At 44.9% G+C, this 13,136-nt stretch overlaps 1 protein-coding gene across 4 annotated transcripts in view; it reads left to right on the forward strand.

Annotated features, from left to right (window-relative positions):
- SCAMP4 (secretory carrier membrane protein 4) overlaps window positions 1-13,136 on the forward strand; it is a 139,972-nt gene that overhangs the window by 16,159 nt on the left and 110,677 nt on the right. For 2 of the 4 annotated variants that reach the window (XM_069741224.1, XM_069741237.1), the window contains exons 2-3: window positions 6,518-6,557; window positions 11,934-11,970. In XM_069741224.1, the coding sequence (XP_069597325.1) occupies window positions 11,940-11,970 (31 nt within the window). In that variant the 5' untranslated portion in view covers window positions 6,518-6,557; window positions 11,934-11,939. The remainder of the gene's footprint in view (window positions 1-6,517; window positions 6,558-11,933; window positions 11,971-13,136) is intronic. The other 2 variants (XM_069741229.1, XM_069741244.1) reach the window with 1 other exon arrangement.

Consider the following 13,136-nt stretch of genomic DNA (forward strand, 5'->3'; position numbering starts at 1 on the left):
AGCAATTACAAAAAGTAATGTCTGCCCTGGAGCGGTTAGGGTGGCTGCTAAACATCAAAAAATCCCGGCTGCAGCCCATGAGAGTTCAGCGATTCTTAGGCCTAATCTTAGTTCGCCTACACTATCAGGTCCTGTACGCCTCCAATAACCCCACCATGTCCCTCAGGAAAGCCTCTTTTGGTCTCTCTCTCTCTCATCCTGTATTCCCACGGTCCTGTGGGCCTAGTTCCATACAAGGAAACTACAGGGCGAGGTTTTGGTACATCAGAAAATTTTGGGGGGGGTTACCTAGAAGGCCAGCTGACTTTATCCCGAAACGCTATAAAATCCCTCGATTGTTTCCTACTAGCCACCAATCCATCCAGAGGGGTGCCCTGGGAATATAACATAACCTGTATAGTCACCACGAACGCATGCCCTTCCGGTTGGGGGGCTCATATGGGTGAGGTTTTAGTCCAGGGACTATGGGAGCATCATCAGGTAGAGAAGTCTTCTAACCTGAAAGAAATAACAGCAGTGGAACAGGCGGCTAAAAGACTCCTTGTGTATCTACAAGGTCATCACGTACGAGTGTTCTCGACAATCAGGTCACTGTGGCGTATATCAATCACCAAGGTGGGACCCCTGATGAATGTAGCAGAACGTTTGTTCCAACTGGCAGAACAGCATTTTCTGTCTTTAACCACTTTGCATATAAAAGGAAGAGAAAACACTACAGTGGATTACTTAAGCTGCAATCTTCTAAAACAAGGGGAATGGTCCTCAAAAACCTCCATCTTTGACCTGATTGTGCAAAAGTGGAGTCAACCAGTTTAAATTATGCTCACCCTGGGGCGGTCCTGCTGTGGACTGGGTCCGATGGGCGTCACGGTCCGGATCCGGCGCCTCCTGTCTTCATACGATGACGTCCTCTTCTTGTCTTCCTGCCACGGCTGCGGCACAGGCGTAGTTTGTCTGCCCTGTTGAGGGGCGCTCTGCAGTACTTTGCTCTGCCCTCAACTGGGCAGACAAAGTACGCCTGCGCAGGAGCCGCGGCAAGAAGTCAACAAGAGGACGTGATCGTATGAAGGTAGGAGGTGCTGGACCGCCCCTGGGTGAGTATAGTATAAACTGTATTTCTTACCTTTCAGGTTACATCGGGGGCTTATCTACAGCATTACAGAATGCTGTAGATAAGCCCCTGATGCCAGTGGCCTTAGCTCATATACGATTTTTGGGGTGACAGATTCCTTATAAAAATGAGAAATCCCTGGTCAAATTTAAACCCTTATAACTTCCTAACAAAACAAAATGTTGATTCCAAAGTAAACATGTTGGAAATATTACTTATTAACTACTTTGTAAGACATACTGTATCTCTGTAGTGAAAGGGCATTAACATGTAAAATTGGAAAATTGCTAAATTTTTGCTAAGTTTTTTTTTCCCACAAATAAAAGCAAGTCATATCAAAGAAATTTTCCCACTATCATGAAGTGCAATATGTCATGAAAAAACAATGTCAGAATCACCAGGATCCGTTGAAGCGTTCCAGAGTTATAACCTCATAAAGTGACAGTGGTCAGAATTGTAAAAATTGGCTGGGTTATTAATGTGTAAATCACCTTCGGGGGTTAAGCGTTTAATCACAAGTGTTTACCTACCAAAGTATGTGCGTTCTTTAAAGGGACACTGTCACCTGAATTTGGGGGGAACAATCTTCAGCCATGGAGGCGGGGTTTTTGGGTTTTTGATTCACCCTTTCCTTACCCGCTGGCTGCATGCTGGCTGCATTATTGGATTGAAGTTCATTCTCTGTCCTCCGTAGTACATGCCTGCACAAGGCAATCTTGCCTTGCCCAGGCGTGTACTACGGAGGATAGAGAATGAACTTCAATCCAATATTGCAGCCAGCATGCAGCCAGCGGGTAAGGAAAGGGTGAATCAAAAACCCCCAAACCCCGCCTCCATGGCTGAAGTTTGTTCCCTCCAAATTCAGGTGGCAGTGTCCCTTTAAAGAGGACCTATCGTCCAGTCAAAAGTGGCAATTTTTTGCTCTTCTTTTTTATTGCGATTATATTTGAAAGGGTTGTTTTTTTTTTCTTGTTTTGTTTTTTAAATTTCCCATATGATTCCAAAGAGATGGGCCTTTTTAGTTTGTGCTATTTTTATGGCCTTTATCAAAGGGGACTTTATTACAGGGTAGTAATACAGAGCCACCTAAATACAAGAACCCAGAGAATCTTCACGCTGGGTCAATGTATGTCGGCTTACAAAAATCCAACCTGCGAATTGAGTTGCCCTCAAATATGAATCGCCGATATGGGTAGAATGTTACCTTCTAGCTTCTCCTGAAGTTGAAGCATAATATTCTGGATCTTGCACCCTCTTGGTGATTCTAATATCGTTTTGTTGTCGGACGTGACATGACATCTCGCTTCCAAGTCTGAAGAAATAGCACCCTGACAACCACTAACAGTAACTTCAGATTAGAAGAATTTGTAGAGTGGGATTTATCCCAACTGCACTGCACTGCACTGAACTTGAGAGTCCATGTGAGCCCTCACCCCGTGGGGCAGACATTTGTTGATTATCCATGGGATTCCCTTTGATAGATTTCGAATATCCAACAACCGTCTTAACTTTTGGTAAATATTCAGGGGGATAATAATTTTGCTTTAAAAAGGCTGAAATTCTGGTTTCATAGGCTTAAAATCATGGACTTCAGAGGCTTTAAGTGAGCTTGTACCCACCGTATTGCTTGAATTCAAGCTGTTGAGATTCCTAGAATTTACATTGCCTTCCTGACCAACATAGGGATTGGAGATGAAATAACTTATCCTTAGGGAAATCTTATTTTTTTTTTCCTCAGGAAGGAACATTTTCATAAGCTTTTTGTCCAGTAAAATCCCAAGAAAATATGACCATGAAGAGAGATTACCCAGGTTTTTTGAAGATTTATTATGATGAGAGACAAGACAGGGTATCTATCACTTGTTTGACATGGGCTCGATATTTCTCCATTGTGGGTGCCACTATCAAAAGATCATCGAAATAGGGAATACAGAGAATGTCTTTCTCTTATTGGCTGCCCTTTCTGCTTTGTTCTAGGCTAGGTAAATATTTAGGGAACTAAAAATATTCCAAATGGCAGGACTTGGTACTGGAATTTACATTTTCCCCTCTGAATAATATTGGAACCCGCAAGAATTTTTGATAATGATCCTTTAAATTCAGGACTGACATAAAGCAGCCCTGAAAAAGAAGGTGTAGTGTCTACCTCATAGTCTCCATCTTCATTTTTTGTATACCAGATATTTGTATAGACCTTTAGGTTTATAATCATTCTTACAATAATTCCGCATTTAGTTTTTTTTTTTTACTATAAACAAGTTGGCATGAAAGGCAACAGTGTCATCAGTACATTTTTTGCAGAGCAATTTAGAATATAATGCGCATAACTTGGCTTTTACCCATAGCACATTCCTTATGCTTAGTTTTTGCGGTACTCTTACCTAGTCTAGCAATTTAACATAAAGCCAGCAAAGCTAGAATTAGAAACATGGAACAAAAGATTATTTTGGCTTACAATCAATCACCCATACCCAGAATACCATGATAGAGGGGGATGAGGGGTCTCAATTAGCTTCTCCTGGACTCTCTATATTTTTAGTTCTTGTAGCCCCAATTGGTGACCGAGATTCACCTGACCATGCCTTCTTATAGCATATGTAATCACTGTGCGGCTAGTAATGGTATGGTCCTCCCATCTAACTGGCAAGTACCACTGACCTGGAGGCTGTACCTGAGTCCCATAAATCGATCTGCTCATCTCTACTGACCAATGATATTCCAGTTGTGCTGAAACTGAAATACCCTTTTTAAGACAAGTTTAATCTTGTATGCAAGTACTATGTGTCATGATCCAGTCCGGGGTTTGTTTCTGATTATTCTCTCCCTGGGATGGTCATGTGGGGGTTAATCTTCCTTGCCTCATTTGGGATCTGTCTATTTCAGTCTGCTGTTACCTGTGAGCAGTGTCAGTTGTGGTTCCTGTCTCTGGCTTGAGCAGCTGACCCATTATACCCCAATTTGTCCTCTGCCCATTTACCTAAGTCCCGTTCCTGTGTTCCCCTGTGACTTCACTCGTTGCAGTACTCGCTCTCTGTGTTGTGACCCCTTGGTATTTGACTCGGCTTATCCTCTGACCTGTTTGACTGTCTTGCATCTCTGGCTTTCCTGCTCCTGATCAGCTCTGACTTCTTAGGCTTGTTTATGACCATGTGTATTGCTGTGACCAGGGGTGGATTAAGGGTAGCCAGGGCCCCGAGCTGTTCAGACACTGTGGGCCCCCCGGTCATATGACGGGGTCATGCAACGGGGTCATCATATACCTGAACCAGATTATTGCAGAAAAATAGTTGCTGTGTGAAACGATAACCTGTCAAACATCCATTGATCTTATCAATTTACCCTTCAGTTAGGAAGAAAAAAAACAATACTATCACCATAAGTGCCAGTATTCACAGGAGATCTGTACTTAGTATGCAGTGTCTGTGTAGAGGTATTACAGTGATCACTGGTGACATTGTACACAGGACCTCTGTATATAGTATACAGTGTATGGGTAACACTGACTCACCAGTGACGTCTCTAGGTGAAGTCCTTCATCTTTCATCCAGCACAGACCGCCATCACTTCATCCAGCCAGGACTTGTCTCTGCAGGAAGTAACACAGTTATCTCGAGCTCCGCTTGCAGAACACATTACTTAATTTTTCCCAACTTCTACATTACACCACATGAAGAAAAAGAGGCGACATAGTGTCACTCTGCACAGTAACAGGACCGCCCCCCATTTAAAACAGTGTCCTCAAAAAATAAAATAAATACATCACTGCAGTAATAATAATCCTTAATTAGCCCCTATTGTAATAATAATATCCCCCATCCTGGCCCCGTGTATCTCATTCCTGGCTTCAGCCATATGTTCTCCCATCCTGCCCTCATGAGTATCCATCCTGCCCCATATGATCTCCCCATCCTGCCCCATCAGTCTCCATCGTATCCATCCTGCCCCATAATCCTGCACGATCAGTCTCCAATTCTGCCCCGCGTCTCCAATTATGCCCCGTATCTACATTCTGCCCATGTCTCCAGCATCTCTGCCCCCAGTGTGTCCAGCATCTCTGCCCCCAGTGTGTCCAGCATCTCTGCCCCCAGTGTGTCCAGCATCTCTGCCCCCAGTGTGTCCAGCATCTCTGCCCCCAGTGTGTCCAGCATCTCTGCCCCCAGTGTGTCCAGCATCTCTGCCCCCAGTGTGTCCAGCATCTCTGCCCCCAGTGTGTCCAGCATCTCTGCCCCCAGTGTGTCCAGCATCTCTGCCCCCAGTGTGTCCAGCATCTCTGCCCCCAGTGTGTCCAGCATCTCTGCCCCCAGTGTGTCCAGCATCTCTGCCCCCAGTGTGTCCAGCATCTCTGCCCCCCGTGTGTCCAGCATACTGGCCCGGTCCCCCGGATTGCCGTTCGCAAATAAAATAAAAAAAAAGTTCTCACCTGTCCGTGCTCCAGCAGCGAAGCTCCCTTCAGCATTGCACACTCGCCGGGGACTGACAATTACATCAGACGTCGGCGATGTGCGCGCTGTGGCTGATGTCAGCTGCTAGCCTCCGATTGGCTGGCGGCTGTTAACTATTGATGTGCGGGTGCGCGCCCGCCCGCACATCAATAGCGTTTAACTGCCGCAGCGCCGGTAGTGGCCCGGTGAGCAGATGAGACGGGGCCCTCTGCGGGCCCCCTCTGCCTACCGGGCCAATACGCCAGTCAGGGCAGTAATGCCCTGATGGCGGCGGGCAATCTGAGCGGTAGCCCAGGGCCCCCCACACCACTGAGCCCTGGGCTACTGCCCAGATTGACCTTATTATAATCCGCCCCTGGCTGTGACCTCTGGTACTTCGTTCCTTCTCTGTTGCTGATCCATCTTTTTCTGACTACTCTTTCACCACCTAGTGGCTTTTGCCTGCTGCTCTGTGATTTCACTGTGTGTCCCTGTTTTCCTTCACCCGCACCCCCTGGGGGAGGTTGTGTGCTACTGCGTTGCAGCAGGCATTACATTATAACTGACCAATTTATTTAGAGGCGTTTATTCATTTTTTTTCCTGGTTATGGATCCGCTGCGCAATCTGGCTGACCAGGTGTCCAGTTTGACGCAAATGATGCGGGAATTGTCAGTGGAACATAGGGCCCTGGCCACGTCCCATACTCAATAACAGAAAGAGTTGATGGAGACGGTTAAAGCTGTGCAGGGTGCCACCCCCATGTTGTCAGCAGGTCTAGCGAATCAGTAGATGTCGCCTTGCACTCCCGAACAGCAGGCATTACACAAAGTTTGTCCATTTAACTTCGATGCTACTTTGTAGGTGTATTTAACACCCCCCCCCCCCCCAAAAAAAAAAAAAATAAGAATAAATAAATCTGAAGTTCTTATGTTTATATTATAAAGTGTATATATGAATGAATGTATTTATTATTCATTCCTATAGGTGTACCAACCTTTTAACCTGCTGAAAGACAAAATGGGAGGTGAGTGCCACAAACAGTATGGATGACATTATACAAGAGCAATTAGTGTTTTAACTGGAATAAGATAGTGGATCAATTGCATTTAGAAATTAACTTATGTTTGTGTGGTCAATATGTATCTTCTTCTTCCCCATCTAAATACAAATTTATCTGGAGGCTGTGATCTGGTCTCTGAAATTGAGTGTTACAAAGCAGTTTTTGTATGTTCACAAAGAGCAGACACACATTTTCCACCTGTATTGTCGGTAAGAATATCCGCGGTGTAATAAGAGTATGTGAATATGCAGCAAAATCTGCAACACCAGAAAAAAAAACCCACTTTGTGTTAAAGAAGTTGTTCACTACTATAAAGTTTTTTTTTTTGTTTTTTTTCATAAATCGTGCTATTATGTGCCACTGAAAACATCCACTGTGTTTATTTTAGCAATATTACCTGTTATCATGCTGTAGCAGCACATCTTTAGTGCTGGATCCAGCTCTCATGGGGTTAATCGACAACTTCCTTTCTCCTGAGTTATTGTGCTCTAATACTACAAGTTCCATGATGCTTTGCACTGCCACTAAGCCCGAACCTAGCACACCCACTCCAAAAACACACCCAAACCCCTCCCTCCTCTCTCTTCAAAAAGATTTGTGGTGTCATTTCTGTCCAACTCCTCTTTTACATTTGTCCAACCCACACTCCATTACACACAGATAGATAGATAGATAGATAGATAGATAGATAGATAGATAGATAGGAGATAGATAGATAGATATTGGATAGATGGATATTAGATAGATAAATAGATATATAGATATTAGATAAATAGATATTAGATAGATAGATAGATATTAGATAGATAGATATTAGATATGGGATGGATAGATAGATATTAGATATTAGATAGATATAGATATTCGATAGATATGGGATAGATAGATATTAGATAGATATTAGATATGGGATAGATAGATAGATATTAGATAGATAGATATTAGATAAATAGATAGATATGGGATAGATGGATAGATATTAGATAGATATTAGATAAATCGATATGGGATAGATATTAGTTAGATAGATATTAGATAAATAGATAGATAAATAGATAGATAGATATTAGATAGATATGGGATAGATAGATATTAGATAGATATTAGATAGATAGATATTAGATAGATAAATAGATAGATATGGGATAGATGGATAGATATTGGATAGATAGATAATAGATAGATAGATGTGGGATAGACAGACACAGATAGACAGATGCAAAGTGCAATCCCACAATTGTTTTTTGCTAGGCTCACTAAATGCTAAGACTGTGTGCACACGTTGCGGATTTGATTGCAGATCCGCAGCGTTTTTTGCCGTACAGAATTGCATCAAATCCGCAGTGTAGTGCACAACCAATGCAAGTCTATGGGAGCCGCAGACTTGTTGTGCACATGCTGCGGAAAAGGCCGTACCGAAACGCAGCTTTTTTTTTTCTCTGCAGCATGTCACTTCTTTTGTGCCGAACTGCAGCGTTTCTGCACTCTTAGGCCGGGATCATACACAGCGAGATACGGCCGAGTCTCGCAGGTTAAAACCAAGCTCTGGCACCGGCACTCTGGAGCGGAGCGTGCTGCCGCATAGCAATACATGGAGCCACACGCTCCGCTCCGGAGTGCCGGTGCCAGAGCTTGTATTTAACCTGCGAGACTCGGCCGTATCTCGCTGTAGTGTGATGTGTAACTCCAGCCTTAGACTTTCATTGAGATGTAAAAAATATCTGCAGTTTTGCTGCGGATGTGGGTCAGAGAAACGCTGCAGTTCAGGAGGAGGGAAGTGTGTGGGCGGTGACCAGGGCCGGACTGGCAAATGCCAGAAGGGCCGGTGCCAGTAGTGGGCCGCTGCACTCTTTCCCCCCTACTCCCGCCAGTGCCGCTGCCGCCGCATTCAACTATATCGGCGTCTATGACGCCGGTATAGTTCAATGCAATGATGGAGGGGAGAGCGTCCGCTGACGCTCCCTCTCCCATCATTCCCCGCTCTGCCTCTGACACTGCGGGTGCGTGATGACGTCATATCATCGCACACCTGCTGTGTCCCGGGCAGACTGCCGCCGAGACAGACAGGAGCCAGGAGCAGCGCGGGCAAGAGGAAAGGTGAGGAGAGTGTTTTTTTTTTTTTTTTTACTGGACTGTGGAGCCATTATCGGGGGGATGAGATGTGGGTTGTGCTGTATATACCACTGTGTGGGTTGTGCTGTATATACCACTGTGTGGACTGTGCTGTGTATATACCACTGTGTGGGCTGTGCTGTGTATATACCACTGTGTGGGCTGTGCTGTGTATATACCACTGTGTAGGCTGTGCTGTGTATATACCACTGTGTGGGCTGTGCTGTGTATATACCACTGTGTGGGCTGTGCTGTGTATACTACTACGCGGGCTGTGCTGTATATACTACTACGCGGGCTGTGCTGTATATACTACGACCCGGGCTGTGCTGTATACTACTACACGGGCTGTGCTGTATACTACTACGCGGGCTGTGCTATATTATGCAGGCTGTGCTATATACTATGCAAGTTGTGCTATGTTATATGCGGGCTTTGATATATACTATGGGAGGTATATTATATTCTATGGGGGAGGCCATGTTATATACTATTGCGGGGGTATATTCTATTCTATGGGGGAGGCTGTCTTATATACTATGGGGGGTATATTATATTCTATGGGGGAGGCTGTCTTATATACTATGGGGGGCTGCATTATATTCTATGGGGGCTACATTATATATTATGGGTAGGTGGGCTGCATTATATTCTATGGGGGTCTGTATTAGATTTTATGAGGGATGATTGCATCATACTCTTTGATGGGGCTGCATTATATTCTATGGGGAGGTGGGCTGCATTCTATTCTATTCGGGGCTACATTATATTCTATGGGGGGCTGTATTATATTTATATATTCTATGAGGGGTGATTGCATCATACTCTATGGGGGCTGCATTATATTCTATGGGGGCTACATTATATATTATGGGGAGGTGCGCTGCATTATATTCTATGGCGGGCTGTATTAGATTTTATGAGGGATGATTGCATCATACTCTTTGATGGGGCTGCATTATATTCTATGGGGAGGTGGGCTGCATTCTATTCTATTCGGGCTACATTATATTCTATAGGGGGCTGTATTATATTTATATTCTATGAGAGGTGATTGCATCATACTCTATGGGGGGCTGCATTATATTCTTTGGGGGGTTACATTATACTCTGGGGTGGCTGCATTATACTCAGCAAATTCAGATGTAAGGCTACTTTCACACTTGCGTCGGTACGGGGCCGTCACAAACCGTCAGCCAGACGTACCGACGGACGTTATGCTAAATTTAGCACAACGTGGGCAGCAGATGCAGTTTTACAACGCATCCGCTGCCCATTGTGATGAGCGTGGAGGAGGGGGCTGAGTTCCAGCCACGCATGCGCGGTCGGAAATGGCAGACACGTCGCACAAAAAAAGTTACATTGAACTTTTTTTGTGCGTCGTGTCCACCAAAACACGACGGATCCGTTGCTAATAGAAGTCTATGGGTACAAAACGCATCCTGTCATCACATTTTCAGGATCCGTTTTTTTCCGCCGGATTTTTTTTTCCCCCGTATCCATTTTTTTCCACCTGATCGTTTTTTTCCGCCAGATCCGTTTATTTCTCATAGAGTTTTATTAGCGCCAGAGTGCGCCTGATGGCCACACGTTTCATCCGTTTTTTGCTAGATCCGTCGCTGTGCATTTTTTCGACGTACCGAAAAACCGTTCCTCTGTATGTGTTTTCCGTCCGGCGGAAACAGCTTTTTTGACGGATGCTGCAAAAACGGATTAAACGTGTGGCCATCAGGTGCTAATACAACTCTATGAGAAAAAACAGATCTGGCGGGAAAAAAAACATCCGGTGGAAAAAACTGATCCAGTTGAAAAAAACGGATCTGGCGGAAAAAAATGATCCGGTGCAAAAAAACGGATCCTGCAAATATGCTTTTTACCCATTGACTTGTATTAGCGACGGATGGCCAGACATCGCCTCCGTCGTGCAACGGATCCGTCGTCTTTTGGCGGACCGTCGGCACGAAAAAACGTTCAAGTGAATGTTTTTTTGGCCGTCGCGCCCGCCATTTTCTACCGCGCATGCGCGGCAGAAACTCCGCCCCATCCTCCCTGCACTTCAGAATGGGCAGCGGATGCGTTGAAAAACTGCACAAATTTCACAATGTGCATCGGTACGTCGGCCCAACGCATAGCGACGGACCCGTACCGATGCAAGAGTGAAAGAGGCCTTAATGAGCGTTGAATTTTTTTTTAAAAAAGCGGAAAAAATATGGCGTGGGCTCCCGCGCAATTTTCTGCGCCAGAGGGGGAAAGCCGACGGCTGGGGCCAATATCTGTAGCCTGCTATGAATACCAGCCCACAGCTGTCTGCGTAGCCTTTACTGGCTATTAAAATAGGGGGACCCCCCAAAAAAAATTACATGCGGTCCCCCTATACTTTATAGCCAGAAAGGCTACGCAGACAGCTGCAGGCTGATATTCATAGCCTAGAGAGGGGCCATGGATATTGCCCACCCCCCCCGGCTACAAATACCAGTCTGCAGCCGCCCCAGAAATGGCGCATCTGTAAGATGCGCCAATTCCGGCACTTAGCTCCCCTCTTCCCACTCCCGAGTAGCGGTGGGATATGGGGTAATAAGGGGTTAATGTCACCTTGCTATTGTAAGGTGACATTAAGCTGGGTTAATAACGGAGAGGCGTCAATAAGACGCCTATCCATTATTAATCCAATAGTAAGAAAGGGTTAATAAAACACACACATTTGGAAAAAAGTATTTTAATATTCTTCATTTAACCATACTTACCATACTTCAGTGCCTGCAAAAAAGAGTAAAATAATAAACCGTATACTACCTTTCCGCCGTAGTCCAATTAATAACGAGTATCCCACGACGATCTCCCCTATAGAACAGTGACATCGGGTGATGTCACTGCTCTATAGGGCCCTCAGTGACACACTGACTGGAGACAATGGCTCCTGCAGTGCATCACTGAGGTTACTCTAGTTCACTGGTCTCACTTTATGGCATTTGCTGTGTGGGAAAATGTCTCACCCAGCAATGCCAATAGTGAGACTAGGGACTATTTTCTCACAGGGGCGTAGGAATACCTTGTGAGGAATACATGATGGAAGGATACCTTCCATCATTGTGTTCCTGGAGCCCCTGGAGAGCGGTCGCATCAGCTGATGCTCCTGCTCTCCATGGCAGATCGTCGTGGGACACTCGTTTTAATTGGATTTCTGCGGACAGGGAGTATAGTGTTTTATTATTTTAATATTTTTTACAGGTGACAATGGCTTCGGGGAACAAAGTGACAAGTGATGGTGAGTATGTACTCTGTTATATGTACTGTATGTCTGTAGTATGTATGTATGTACTGTATGTCGCATGTCATCGCATGGTGCATGTCGTCGCATGGTGCATGTCCCATGTCGGCGCATGGTGCATGTCACATGTCGTCGCATGGTGCATGTCGTCGCATGGTGCATGTCGCATGTTGCCACATGGTGCATGTTGCATGTGGCACGGTGCATGTAGTCGCATGGTGCATGTCGCATGTCGTCGCATGGTGCATGTCGTTGCGTGGTGCATGTCGCCGCATTGTGCATGTCGCCGCATGGTGCATGTAGTGTTGAGGGAGGATCTAAATTGATCCTTCACGGTTGACTCAGTGATTTCCAAATTAATCTAAAGGGCGTTGCCGGCAACTGAAAATGACCAGACAGAGACTCGTGCCTCTGTGTGGGGGATCGAGCAGATCTCTGGCCCCCGTTTATTGTGTATGAGTTTTCATAGTGATAGAAATTATACTTCAACCAATCAGCATAAGAACACGCTCACAATTCTTAACCTATAAGAATGCAGGAACAACTTAACCCATGAGGATACAGGAAAAATGGAAACTACAGATATGGTCGTGTCTTTTTGGCATAAAAAAAATATTAACAGATGCCTCAGTCTTGTATAGCGATACACCCACGAGTCTCTTATCTGGCTCACTCGAGCTAGAACACTCAAGGTCTTTATACCAATTATGAAGCATAGACTAGCTGAATAACAAAATGTTATCTTCGTGAGAAACAGGACAGAGTTATTTCATAGCAGCTGTAACCTTCTACCTAAGTAAATAACAGAATTTATCTTTAACCAACAACAAAATGGAGTCAAAGCACAAAATGGAGAATCTTTCATAATTTGTTCCTTCACATTCCCCCCTAGATAAATTTTGTTAATTAATGTCCAGCATCAGAGGAACTATCCCAAGCTATAAGCTCGAGGGGGTACTGGTCTTCACATGACTGGTGCCATGTTACCAGCCATGGCTGTTGCGGCGTACCCGTCCCCCCTGTATACTAGAATTTACGAATAACAATTATTGATAACAGTGGTGGGGATCTTTTGAAGATAGCCATACGCTTGGCTTCAACATCTTCATCAGGTAACTTTGTGAAATCGGTGTAGAGAAGAGCAGGGGTGGCAACGCTTTTGG

Source organism: Ranitomeya imitator, chromosome 1 (genome assembly GCF_032444005.1).
Source record: "Ranitomeya imitator isolate aRanImi1 chromosome 1, aRanImi1.pri, whole genome shotgun sequence".
In the NCBI taxonomy this organism is placed as follows: domain Eukaryota; kingdom Metazoa; phylum Chordata; class Amphibia; order Anura; family Dendrobatidae; genus Ranitomeya; species Ranitomeya imitator.